Raw genomic sequence first — 12552 nt, forward strand, 5'->3', positions numbered from 1 at the left:
AAAAGCAGAGGAAAGGAGAAGGAAGTTGTTCATGAAGCAGTCAGCAAGCTGCCAAATGAATAAAAGAATCATCAAGCTGTCAAATTAGAGACAGATTCCGTAATCATCTTTCACACGATAGATCAAGGGCTGCAAAACGGTTTGAAAGCTTGATGACATTTATTAAAAATGTAGGGATTGGTCCACTTATCCATCTAAAATTCCAAATGAAACCAACACTTCACACTTCACAGTTGATAATTCATAATTCCATTCTTTTGTAAAAAGAAAAAAAACAGTCGTTATTATGCCATTTAATAGTAACGAAACAAAACCATCCCAACCAACGAAAAATCAAACCGGGGATTAAGAGGGGAGGGACTCACTGGATAGAAAGAGTTGACCTAGCAGGTCAACCTGGCGCTAAAATTTAAAACTCAAATTGATAACATTCTCGTGATTACATCCCCAAACCGAGGATATAACCGACTTTTCATAATAATCCGGGTCAGTATAAAATGCCTCAAGTCCGCGCACAAATTGACTCACACACTCTTCATCTTTCCATTTTTCTTTTCTCTCATCACAGGAAAAAAAAAACAATGGGGGCTCAGACTACGTACGATCAGGTCACCGAGCTTTGCGAAGCCTTCAGTGCATTCGACGTGGATGGTGATGGTATGGTTTATCATCCCTTTCCTTTCCCTCTTATCGTAGATGTTTGGGTCCGTCTTAGATTTGCATATATATAGTTGTCATCTTCAAAAGCACTGATATGACTAACACACCAATCTTTGATTACTTTTTTTGTAGGTTGCATTACTGCGAAAGAGCTCGGAACCGTGATGCGTTCCCTGGGTCAAAACCCTACAAAAGCTGAGCTACAAGACTTGGTCAACGAAATGGATGCAGATGGTAACGGCACCATCGACTTCCTTGAGTTCTTATGCGCAATGATTGACACAGACTCTAAGGAAAAATTCATCAAAGCGATCAGCGTTGTGAGTCAGCTCACTGACGAGCAGCTCTCCGAGTTTAAGGAAACCTTCAGTGCATTCGACAAGGATGGTGATGGTAGGGTTCATCCATCCCTTTCCCTATTATCGTAGATGTTGGATCTTGATCAGTATCCCATTTGGTTTCTGCTTTATTTTTATGGCTTTAATTTTGATCAGTATCTATTATGGTGGTGACGGATCTATTTTTCCTAGTCTCCCTTTGACTCAGTTGTTCTAATCCTAGATTTGCATAGTGACTATCTTCAAAGCGCTGATATGAGTGACGACACCAATCCTTGATTACTTTTTGTAGGTTGCATTACCGCAAAAGAGTTCGTTACCATGCTGCGTTCCTTGGGTGAAGACAACACAGAAGCTGAGGTTCAGGACATGATCAACGAAGTGGATTTAGACGGTAACGGAACCATTGATTTCTTTGAGTTCTTGAGCATAATGGCTAGAAGCGTTGTGAATCAAGGTCAAGTGACTCGTAAAAGAGACAGAACTGTTTCCATCTTGAAGACCATAGGGAACTCCCTTAGCACCTTCAGTATCGTTGTCGACATCATTCAACTTTTGTTTTGAAATGGCACGTACGTCAGTAAAGTTATGCCATTAAGGCAATTCGATAAAGTTACTGTGTGTTACCATCTTCAGTTGTATTGAAAATGATTTGCATCCAAACTTCGTATCTCGTAATATGGTTTCATGAGTATGGAATATAATTGGTGTACCGCGTGTATCAATGTATGTTTTTGAAACACACACGTCTTCAGTATTCGATAACCCCAAGTGTTTGAGCAAAACAAAGAAACGCTCTTTGACCTAATTTGGACTACAGTGCACCCAAAACGTAATTGGGCTTTTCTCCGAATAATTTATTGGGCTTTTTAATACTGCCCAACTTAATTGTCCGCGTTTAATTTCGATTCGTTTCCTTCTTCTTCTTCTTCTTCTTCTTCTTCATCGACCTACATAGAGGAACCTTCCCTGAGAATCCATTTTGGAAGGAATCTCCAGTCTTTCAATAGTAAATGCATTGCTCAGTTTCCTCTGTTTTTCGTCCATTATCTTCAGATCCTGCAACAGCCATAGCCACTTTGTGCTCAAAAGGGAACCTCCGAGAAGCTTTCCAGAGATTCCGACTCAACATCTTCACAAACACTTCTCTCTTCACGCCTTTTATTCAATCATGCACCACAAGTCAATCTCTTCCGTCTGGAAAGCAGCTTCATGGCCTCCTCGTCGTCTCCGGATTCTCTTCCGACAAGTTCATATGCAATCACCTCATGAGCATGTACTCAAAGATTGGGGATTTTCCTTCAGCTGTCGCATTGTATGGCCGTATGCCTAAGAAGAATTACATGTCATCTAATATACTCATCTATGGGTATGTACGTGCTGGGGATTTGCCAAGTGCCCGGAAGGTGTTTGATGAAATGCCTGATAGAAAGCTCACTACTTGGAATGCCATGATCGCTGGATTGATCCATTCTGAGTATAACGAAGAGGGTTTAAGTTTATTTAGAGAAATGCACGGATTGGGGTTTTGTCCCGACGAATACACTCTTGGTAGTGTTTTTAGCGGATCTGCTGGGTTGCGGTCAGTGTCCATAGGGCAGCAGATTCATGGTTACACTATCAAATATGGGCTTGAGTTGGATTTAGTCGTTAATAGTTCTTTGGCTCATATGTATATGAGAAATGGGAAATTGCAAGATGGCGAAATTGTCATTAGATCAATGCCTGTTCGTAATTTGGTTGCATGGAATACACTCATCATGGGGAACGCTCAAAACGGATGTCCTGAAACCGTGCTTTATCTGTATAAGATTATGAAAATCTCAGGTTGTAGGCCTAACAAGATCACATTTGTAACTGTGCTCAGTTCTTGTTCTGACTTGGCGATTAGAGGTCAGGGTCAGCAGATTCATGCGGAAGCTATTAAGATCGGGGCTAGCTCTGTAGTAGCTGTGGTTAGTTCATTGATCAGTATGTATTCTAAATGTGGGTGTCTTGAAGATGCAGCTAAAGCTTTCTCAGAACGTATTGATGAAGATGAAGTGATGTGGAGCTCAATGATTTCTGCTTATGGGTTTCATGGACATGGCGATGAGGCAATCAAATTGTTTAATACAATGGTAGAGCAAACCGAGATGGAGATCAATGAGGTCGCGTTTCTAAACTTGCTTTATGCGTGTAGCCATTCTGGTTTAAGAGACAAAGGGCTTGAGTTGTTTGACATGATGGTGGAAAAATACGGGTTCAAGCCCGGTTTAAAACACTACACTTGTGTAGTGGATTTGCTCGGTCGTGCAGGCAGTTTGGATCAGGCCGAGGCAAAAATAAGGTCTATGCCAATAAAACCAGACACCATTATATGGAAAACACTATTATCTGCGTGTAACATACACAAAAACACAGAAATGGCACAGAGAGTCTTTCAAGAAATTCTTCAGATTGATCCTAATGACTCTGCTTGTTACGTCCTTCTTGCAAATGTTCACGCCTCAGCTAAGAGATGGCGCGATGTCTCTGAGGTAAGAAAATCAATGAGAGATAAGAATGTGAAGAAAGAAGCGGGAATAAGCTGGTTTGAACACAAAGGTGAAGTGCATCGGTTTAAGATGGGAGATCGTTCTCAACCTAAATCAAAAGAGATATACTCATACCTGAAAGAGCTGACTCTCGAGATGAAGTTGAAGGGATACAAGCCTGATACAGCTTCAGTGTTGCATGATATGGATGAGGAGGAGAAAGAATCAGACTTGGTGCAACACAGCGAGAAACTAGCAGTTGCATATGCGCTCATGATATTACCTGAAGGTGTACCTATTAGAATAATCAAAAACTTGCGGGTTTGCAGCGATTGCCATGTTGCTTTCAGATATATATCAGTGATCAAGAACCGAGAGATCACATTAAGAGATGGGAGTAGATTCCATCATTTCAGAAATGGAAAGTGTTCTTGCGCTGATTATTGGTAGATGGGCATGATGTGATGAAACCAGTTTAAGTATGCAATATGTGCTTCTGGACCTTTTTGGAGTGTCTAAGCACTCGGATTGGATCAAGAAGCCATTTGGGACGAAAGCAATTAGCAACAAGGGTAAATTTGTATACCTTTTGGCCCTTTCGAGCTATGGACACTGATTCAAAGACACAGGACTCAGGTTCTTTAGCATGTATTCTTTTCCTTTAAATCACAAGTGAAAGGAGCAACACATGGTGCTAATCAATGGTCATTAACATGTATTCTCATTGATTCATTGCGGGATACGTTAATAAGAGATCTTATGTAAGTAAGTTATTGCTTTGTCATGTATTACGTAAATAAAAGATCTTACATTGTACCTTGAGGTTGTCCCTAGCTATGATGTTCTTTAAATGGGCACAGGAAATCGTTCGCCTGCAACTTCACTTGCAAAGGACATGTGTTTTCATTTCATTTGAGTGAGCAGAGAGCTTATTTTTAAAGGTAGAAGAAACTTCTGTAATGTTTGAAAGTGTTATTCTTTTGTGCAACTGATTAGGATTTCCCACTGTCTTGCAATTAGCAGAGTGCAGTTTAGCTGCCACATTGTGCTTGTCCTCAACCTCTGTTGTTTATCTGGTTTAACTATCTGAAATGTCACTAGACTAGTTTCTTCTAGACAATCTTTATGCATCCTTTTTTTATTTATTCTGCAACAGGGAAGATTCTGAGAAGATGGGCAATAACAGTTTAGTCACAGTAGAGTTGGAAACATTCAAAGACACGGATTTCCTAAGAAACTGTTGAGTTTGGCTGATTCAGTGCTTCAAGACCTTCCACACGCGATTCCTTCCGTAGCAAAGATGGGAAAACATGATAGACTTCTCTGCTCTTTTCCAACCTTGCATTGAACACAGCTTGTGAATCCGTCAGATCAGATTCCGAAAGTAATGTCAGTTAGCTTCAACAACACTGCTTGTACTGTGTTCTAAACGTTTCTTTGAATTGCATAATTTTCCTTTTAATCACAAGTGAAGGGAGCAACATATGTGCTGATCACTGTCATAACTCATAAGCAATGTGTTCAAATTGATTCATTAGTAAATCTTGCGTAAGTAAGTTATGCTTTGTAATGTGTTGAGTTTTGCAGAGACAAGGGCGTTCGAGGCACTTCTCAGAATATCTCAAGTGAAGGAATTGTAGTAGTAGGCCTCTACAAAAAAAACCGTTTAGAATTGAGATACCAATAGTCCAATAGTATATAGTTAGACAAATCACAAATGTGCGATAGCTCCACTTACGGGCCTTACCCATATAAGTAAAGGTTCATTATTGATAAATTCCAACTACGTATAAAGTAGTATAAATAAATGTTTAATTAGGAAAAAAAAAGGAATAAAAACGAAAAAGACAGCATTTATTAGTAGTAATGAGGAAAAAATAGCGAAATTGAAGAACCAAACCAAGCAAGGAAAAACAAAATTAATCAAACGAGGCGACTCACTGTAAAGGAAGGACCCAGCGAAAAAGCTGACATGGCAGTCAACGATACGCGTAGAAACCGCGTGAACGTGTGATCCATCTCTTCTCTTGTCAACCTGGCGCTTAAATTTTAAACTTAAATTGATGGCATTCTCGTAATTAAATCCCCAAACCGAGGGTGTAATGCAAATTTCCATACAATTCGGGTAAATAAAACGTCTCAAGTCCGCGTTCGTAGCACAAATTGTCTCACAAACTCTTCGTCTTTTCTTTTTTTTTTTTGTTTCCTCTCGTCACAGAAAAAAAAAAAAAGAAAAAAGAAAAAAACAATGGCGGATCAGCTCACTGACGATCAGATCTCCGAGTTCAAGGAAGCCTTCAGCTTATTCGACAAGGATGGTGATGGTATGTTTATCCTCTTCATTCCCCTTTATAAGTTTCCTGTAAATTGTAATCGTAGATGTTGGATCTTTATCGATTTAGTTTCTACTCGATTCGGTGTCTTTTTTTTTATCTGTGTCTTGGTGATGGATCCATTTTTTCGTTTTTTCGCATTGAATCTCTAAGTTTTCCGAATCTTAATCAAATTTGTATGTAAGATGCAAGGATCCATGGACTTCGTCGTTTCTATCAGCGATTCCAGATTCTTCATCTTGTCGTAATGAATTAGTTGCTAGGCCGGAGAGTCTGGATCGGTTCTGTTTTGTTATTGATGATTCCTGTTTTTCAATTTGTAAATTTCAATTGAATTGTTATGATTTTGTAGTAGATTCGCATAGTAGACATCATCAAAGCACTGGAAATGACTGATACTAATTCTCGATTATATGTTGCAGGTTGCATTACCACAAAGGAGCTCGGCACTGTGATGCGTTCCCTCGGTCAAAACCCGACCGAAGCTGAGCTTCAGGACATGATCAACGAAGTTGATGCTGATGGTAACGGCACCATCGATTTCCCTGAGTTCTTGAACCTAATGGCTAGGAAAATGAAGGACACTGACTCTGAGGAAGAACTCAAGGAAGCATTCAGAGTCTTTGACAAAGATCAGAACGGTTTCATCTCAGCTGCTGAGTTGAGACATGTCATGACTAACCTCGGCGAGAAGCTAACTGATGAAGAAGTCGATGAGATGATTAAGGAAGCTGATGTTGATGGTGATGGTCAGATCAACTACGAGGAGTTCGTTAAGGTTATGATGGCCAAGTGAGGATGATACAACTTCAGCCTTCTCCCTTTTTTACTACCTCTTTATGTAATTCTTAAGAATGTTTCCTTCTCGATTGTTCTAAATTTCATTCATGGCTGGTTTTTTGGTGGTTAAAAAGACAGGAATGTTATTATCCCTTATGTGTTTTCTCTTTTTTGTCTGAACGGCTCATTTACTTTAACTGTTGTTCTATGTTGTTATGGATAGGTTCAGAACTTGATTCTTGAATGAAAGAAACAGAGTAATGAGATCTTCTTCTATTACCTTCGAATTGTTGAATGCAGCATATCAGATACTATATTATGATCGATTCTTTTTAGAATCTCTTGTCGTCTGTAAGATCAATAAGATGCTTATCGGTAGCGGTTAGTGTAGGGAGCTTAACCCGTGTTGGCTCAGATGAGGAACTTGAAGGAGAGAAGAGTATGGAAGTTGTTTCAGACATCCCATTGTTAAAATCAACCAAAGTCTCTAAGCTGTATATACTCTGTCCAGCTGCATAACCTCCCAAGAGTTGATAAGACCTGTCTGATTGATCCATCGTCACACACATATCTTCTGAACCTATCAAAAAATCATGATCAAATCAATTTCCATTTCTTGAGTATCCCAAATGCATATACACATTGGTTGCAAAAAAGACCAAAACTTACAAGCAGCGAGTTCGAGCTGAGTTTGATAAACGAATTCAAGAACAGCAGAAACATCTCGCTCGAATTCATGAAACGGTCCATCTTGGAAATTCATCTTCCTCAGCTTACAGACTCCTTCTCCTAACTCCATCATCGCTCCTTTATGGTTCTTGAATGAATTCAAGAAAGATCTCATATTAATTAACTCAAACGTGAATGAAAACGAACGATAGAGATAGAGAAAGGGAGGCTCACGCTGTTGAAAAGATGGTGAAAACCAACAGCACACTGAAGAATCCCATGGAATAAGGTTCGAGTTGGCTCCTCAGCTTGAATCCAAAGAGCCTCGAGCGCGTCGTGACTTTTGTAATAATCTCTCTTGTTGAAGAGCGCTACTGCTTCCTCAAAGCTCCAATCTTCTTCCTTCTCTTCGTCACTAAAGTCTTCATCTTCTCCGGCGTAATCGTTGTATCTGACGATTGATCGTCGGCTGAAACGAACGCGTATACAGCCAAATTTTGTGGAGAATGGACTCGTTGAAGCAGTTACAGAGAGTGGAGACGATTTAATCGTGGATATGAAGAAAGAAGATGGAGGAAGCCTGAAAGCTGAAGGAACCTGGAAGTGTTTCGGAGAAACTGCCATTATCAAAGTCAAAAGGTCGAGGAGCTCTGTTGCATGGTTCTGCTTGCGCCAGTTTTGTGGACACCGTTTTACCAATACTTTGGATCTGGGCCACAATTTGGGTCCTTCTGTTTATAATTAGGCCCATATTTTCTTGTGTTGCTTGCTATTTATGGTTGGTCATTTATCGCATTAAATTGTTTTGTGTTGCGTGCTTATGTATACTTAAGTTTTTTTCGACATTGATTTGCCAATTTCTTTTTTTGCTAATTTCTTACGATGGGAAATATTCACCGCATCGACATGATCCAAGAGGTGACACAACGATACCGCTAACACAAATCCTTACATCCTACCAAAAAAAAAAAACACAAATCATTACAAATTTACAATACATGTTTTGATCTAAGAGCAACTCCAATGCAAGTTTTTTTAGCAAATTTCTAAGAATTAAAAAGAGAAAAAATAAATTAAAAACATGTAATAAGCTAAGAAATAATTCTTGCTAAGAATTTTTGAAATTGTTTCTTAGATACATGTGTCCACTTATGATTGAGTGGAGGAAAAAAAGAAAAAAAGAAACAAATTTCCTGATTATTTAAATTATAGTGTTTAGTAACTTATTAAAAACTTTACCATTGGAAGGATAAATTTTATATAAATTTTTAGTTTCAATTTTTGTACTTTTTGTAATTAGAATATTACCAACATACTTGTTAAAAGATTTACCATTGGAGTTGGTCTAACTTTAATATCTTAGACATGACTAGTGGTAAAACATCATAATTATTAGTTGATAAAGATACAAATATGTTCAAATAGATTTAAGATTTTGTCTTTTGAATTTTCGAAATGCATCCCAAAAATTCCGTTAGATTTAAGATTTTGTCTTTTGAATTTTCGAAATGCATCCCAAAAATTCCGTTTGTATCTTCAGTTCAGTTGTATATAGATCATAGAACTATTGAGAATGATGATGGTGTCTAGAGACCAAGACAATGACCTAATTAAGGACCCTTCCCAAAAATCTCGAACTCATAGTTACTTTTTCCCCACCAAAGACATGAAAACAAAAAAATATATATATTTAACATATGTACATCTAATAATAAAAAGAAAATATTAATTTGCACTATGTAGCCCTCTCGTTTCACGTATATATAATCCATCTTTTAGGACAGAACCCACCGAAAGCTCCACAAACCCCATTAACTAACAAAAAAACAAAAACAAGGCGGCGCAACACATTAGAAAAATGCAACCAGAGACCTCAGATCAGATGCTCTATTCGTTTCTCGCCGGTAACGAAATGGGCGGCGGTGGGTACTGCGTCTCCGGCGACTACATGACCACTATGCAGAGCTTATGCGGGTCTTCCTCGTCGACTTCATCGTATTACCCACTTGCGATCTCCGGCATCGGAGAAACCATGGCTCAAGACAGAGCTATTGCTGCTTTGAGGAACCACAAAGAAGCTGAGAGAAGAAGAAGAGAGAGGATCAATTCCCACCTCAACAAGCTCCGTAACGTACTCTCTTGTAATTCTAAGGTAATATAACCTTTTATTACATATTTTATATATATATGAATTACTCTCTTTCATATGGCGTATATATATATATATATCCCTCATACATATACGTATATCATATCAATTTTAAGAGAAGAGTTTAAAATGGCTATTAGGGTTTTGCTTATCTTCTCCATCCTAAAGTTTACATATATCTTTAGATTTTTTCTTATGTTCCATTCGAATACAAGACCACTTTTCATGTTAGTTTGTTAATTATAACTATTTAGTTGACACTCTTTTGTCTAAGTATTCTTACTAATTAAACACATGATCAAAGGTGATCCCTGCATATATAATTCCACGACAAGATTGATGTTCATTTTATTTAAATATTCAAAAATTGCAAGTATTAAGAACATATAATAGATGAGGAAAAAGAAAAGCTTCATGAAATTACTTTTTGGGAAAGTTTTCAAGCTTTTTCTGTTGATTTGATTTGATATGAACATAAAATTTTCAACTCCTTGATCCGAAACTTAAAAAGGCTATTCTAAAGATCCAAACATTTAATTATATCAATTCTAATTTTATGTTTCTATTTTCAGACCGATAAAGCCACACTGCTAGCCAAAGTGGTTCAACGAGTCAAAGAACTTAAACAGCAAACCCTAGAGATCTCCGACTCCGATCAAACACTATTACCATCAGAGACCGACGAGATTAGCGTTCTACATTTTGGAGACTATTCAAACGACGGTCATATAATCTTCAAAGCCTCTCTATGTTGCGACGATAGGTCTGATCTCTTGCCGGACCTCATGGAGATACTTAAATCTCTTAACATGAAGACTCTCCGAGCCGAGATGGTAACTCTTGGTGGTCGGACAAGGAGTGTTCTTGTCGTAGCTGCAGACAAAGAGATGCACGGCGTCGAGTCCGTGCATTTCCTGCAAAACGCTCTTAAGTCGCTGCTTGAGCGGTCAAGCAAGTCGTTGATGGAACGTAGTTCAGGTGGTGGTGGTGGAGGAGAACGGTCCAAACGGCGTCGTGCGCTGGATCACATCATAATGGTGTGAAATGATGAGATTTGAGTACACTAAAAAGTCTATAATTGATTAATATATATATAGGGTATGATCATAATTAACTTGGTTATAATTACCAAAACCTTTTTTTATTCCTCTTTATATATATATGTTGTTTTGTTTTAGTTACTAAGTCGTGGGAGTGTAAGCAAATGTTGTAAGTAGGTTTGGTGTGTTCTTTTTCTTTTCTTTTTCAAGAAAAAGAAAAGGATATATATATAGATAATATTTTCATGTTACATATATTGTCTCTATATATTTTATATATTGTTTTGGTTGTTAGTGTGAGGACTAGGGCTTTGAGATTGTGGGAATATTTGTCGACGCAGAAGAATCTAAGTTACAGATGTGATTGGTGAAGTCGAAAAGAAACTAGACTTTGATATATACACACACTATATATGTGAATGTATATGGTAAAGAGAGGTCTATGTTTGTACGCTGTGAGTTTCAAAGCGACCCTTATGTCACCTTTGTCCCCAAATGAATCCAATCTCTCCCCTCTCTTTCTTTCTTCATGTCTTTCTAAATGTGTATATTTGACCACATTTTCTACACCAAAGAATATAATATAAGCAGTGCGTGTTTTTTTTCTCTAACTTATATTGATATGTAAAACTTGCTTATTTTAATTAAATCCATGTGATTGTGACGAACTGTTTTACTTTTAGTTGAGATTTATTAAGTACATTAGCGAAATGTCTAGTGGACGACTTTTCTCGGATCATAAAAAAGGAAAAAGCGTGCATGTATATATAAATGCTTAACACACAAACAAATTAAATCCTTATAACGTATATTCGAATAAACAAGTACTCCCCAAAAATTACATTGTTTAAGTAGTGTATTTATAGAAACAATACGTATGAGAATAGTGGGACTCAATAAATGGTATATAAACGTTAACATGAAAATTTATATTGTTTATTACCATCTTAACGAGGTGGAGACATTAGCTAGATGGCATGTCAAATAAAGTAGAAATAACAGCATGATCAAATTTTTATACTCATTAGCAGCATGATCAACTAAGGGAGTGAAATCACTAAAAAGATTATAAGTGGCATTTTAACCACTAAAACGAGGAACGATTGGGGATGAACACTTAACCTCAATAATGCATACATATGTACGCTAGAAATTTAAACTATCGAAAATTCGTACATGAGTTTGTAGAAGCTATCGTAACAAAGAAAAAAACATGATATGATATGCGAGATTCATCGATGATGCTGACGTGACACAAAGAGTAAAGGTTAAATTTAGGTCGACACACTTCATAATATATATTCGAGAGATTGCAGCTATATATATATATAAAGAAGATAAAGAGTTTGATGATATATGATTAGCTACAAATATTCTGAAATTCTTTAGTTATTTACTTATTGGAATGTGTAAAAGTTTTATACTGGGAATTGAATTTTCATTCTCAAAGCTTTTTGTACCTAAGAAATATGTTAGGGTACTAGTATTAATAATGAAATCTGTTATATATTGTCTCGAGTCATTTTGATTGAGAGAAGTTTGTAACTATCACTTATACTCATAATAATGGAAGTACTTTGAAATGTAGTATATGTATATATGCATGTGCTATCAATGTATCTCTCTGCTATTTATTCCATATGTAATCCGTTTTTGTTTATAGAAAAACTCAAGAATAGTTTAACCAAAATAGTGAAAATAGAATGTATCAATATGAACTATGGAGTAGGAGGAGAATGAATGTGGGATAAAAGGGGAAGAGGAAGCGTGAGAAAAGGAGACTGACAAAAGGAAGTAAAATTGATGGGCCATTGGCTCTATGAGACAAAAAGGACCGACTCTTCTCATCACTCTCCTTTTGCCCCTTTCTCTCTTTTTTTTTTTCTTTCTTTTCTAATAATTGTTTCTCTATAAACTTTGGCCAATGTAATAAAAATAACCAACGTTGAAGAAAACTAAGAGAAGAAAAGAAAAGGTGGAGAAAGTTTGTCCATGGAGCGTGATGGTTTCGGGGCAGCTGGTGTCCCCTCTATACTCAACCCTCTCGACCATAAAGTATATCTTATA

General features: G+C 37.4%; 5 protein-coding genes across 5 annotated transcripts; 4 read left to right on the plus strand and 1 right to left on the minus strand.

Annotated features, from left to right (window-relative positions):
• The first annotated feature begins 512 nt into the window (after positions 1–512).
• LOC17889506 (calmodulin-A) lies at positions 513–1729 on the plus strand. Its single transcript, XM_006294874.2, has 3 exons — positions 513–657; positions 793–1053; positions 1291–1729. The coding sequence occupies exons 1-3, from the start codon at positions 582–584 to the stop codon at positions 1560–1562; spliced, it is 609 nt and encodes a 202-aa protein (XP_006294936.2). The 5' UTR covers positions 513–581; the 3' UTR covers positions 1563–1729.
• A 200-nt stretch (positions 1730–1929) lies between these two features.
• On the plus strand, positions 1930–5082 carry LOC17887819 (pentatricopeptide repeat-containing protein At2g41080). The gene is made up of 2 exons (XM_023785248.1): positions 1930–4455; positions 4671–5082. The coding sequence occupies exon 1, from the start codon at positions 2012–2014 to the stop codon at positions 3962–3964; it is 1953 nt and encodes a 650-aa protein (XP_023641016.1). The 5' UTR covers positions 1930–2011; the 3' UTR covers positions 3965–4455; positions 4671–5082.
• Positions 5083–5695: 613 nt separating this feature from the next.
• LOC17888455 (calmodulin-5) lies at positions 5696–6843 on the plus strand. The gene is made up of 2 exons (XM_023785252.1): positions 5696–5838; positions 6270–6843. Exons 1-2 carry the CDS (start codon positions 5763–5765, stop codon positions 6641–6643), a joined length of 450 nt encoding a protein of 149 aa, XP_023641020.1. The 5' UTR covers positions 5696–5762; the 3' UTR covers positions 6644–6843.
• Positions 6844–6880: 37 nt separating this feature from the next.
• LOC17887919 lies at positions 6881–8069 on the minus strand. The gene is made up of 3 exons (XM_006295589.2): positions 7531–8069; positions 7297–7444; positions 6881–7207 (listed from the first exon to the last, which is right to left on the minus strand). The coding sequence occupies exons 1-3, from the start codon at positions 7918–7920 to the stop codon at positions 6960–6962; spliced, it is 786 nt and encodes a 261-aa protein (XP_006295651.1). The 5' UTR covers positions 7921–8069; the 3' UTR covers positions 6881–6959.
• A 1032-nt stretch (positions 8070–9101) lies between these two features.
• Positions 9102–10736, plus strand: LOC17889371 (transcription factor bHLH106). The gene is made up of 2 exons (XM_006294789.2): positions 9102–9448; positions 10018–10736. The coding sequence occupies exons 1-2, from the start codon at positions 9155–9157 to the stop codon at positions 10486–10488; spliced, it is 765 nt and encodes a 254-aa protein (XP_006294851.1). The 5' UTR covers positions 9102–9154; the 3' UTR covers positions 10489–10736.
• The last annotated feature ends 1816 nt before the right edge of the window (positions 10737–12552 follow it).

Source organism: Capsella rubella, unplaced genomic scaffold, assembly GCF_000375325.1.
Source record: "Capsella rubella cultivar Monte Gargano unplaced genomic scaffold, Caprub1_0 scaffold_4, whole genome shotgun sequence".
NCBI lineage: Eukaryota > Viridiplantae > Streptophyta > Magnoliopsida > Brassicales > Brassicaceae > Capsella > Capsella rubella.

What these genes read in the sequence shown, in the direction of transcription:
- LOC17889371 (XM_006294789.2), top strand. Translation starts at nt 9,155, where the DNA reads ATGCAACCAGAGACCTCAGATCAGATGCTCTATTCGTTTCTCGCCGGT. An exon ending in TACTCTCTTGTAATTCTAAG is followed by an intron (nt 9,449 to 10,017) that starts GTAATATAACCT and finishes TTCTATTTTCAG; the next exon opens with ACCGATAAAGCCACACTGCT.
- LOC17889506 (XM_006294874.2), top strand. Translation starts at nt 582, where the DNA reads ATGGGGGCTCAGACTACGTACGATCAGGTCACCGAGCTTTGCGAAGCC. An exon ending in ATTCGACGTGGATGGTGATG is followed by an intron (nt 658 to 792) that starts GTATGGTTTATC and finishes CTTTTTTTGTAG; the next exon opens with GTTGCATTACTGCGAAAGAG. An exon ending in ATTCGACAAGGATGGTGATG is followed by an intron (nt 1,054 to 1,290) that starts GTAGGGTTCATC and finishes TACTTTTTGTAG; the next exon opens with GTTGCATTACCGCAAAAGAG.
- LOC17887919 (XM_006295589.2), bottom strand. Translation starts at nt 7,920, where the DNA reads ATGGCAGTTTCTCCGAAACACTTCCAGGTTCCTTCAGCTTTCAGGCTT. An exon ending in TTCACCATCTTTTCAACAGC is followed by an intron (nt 7,445 to 7,530) that starts GTGAGCCTCCCT and finishes AATTCATTCAAG; the next exon opens with AACCATAAAGGAGCGATGAT. An exon ending in TCAGCTCGAACTCGCTGCTT is followed by an intron (nt 7,208 to 7,296) that starts GTAAGTTTTGGT and finishes ATTTTTTGATAG; the next exon opens with GTTCAGAAGATATGTGTGTG.
- LOC17887819 (XM_023785248.1), top strand. Translation starts at nt 2,012, where the DNA reads ATGCATTGCTCAGTTTCCTCTGTTTTTCGTCCATTATCTTCAGATCCT.
- LOC17888455 (XM_023785252.1), top strand. Translation starts at nt 5,763, where the DNA reads ATGGCGGATCAGCTCACTGACGATCAGATCTCCGAGTTCAAGGAAGCC. An exon ending in ATTCGACAAGGATGGTGATG is followed by an intron (nt 5,839 to 6,269) that starts GTATGTTTATCC and finishes TATATGTTGCAG; the next exon opens with GTTGCATTACCACAAAGGAG.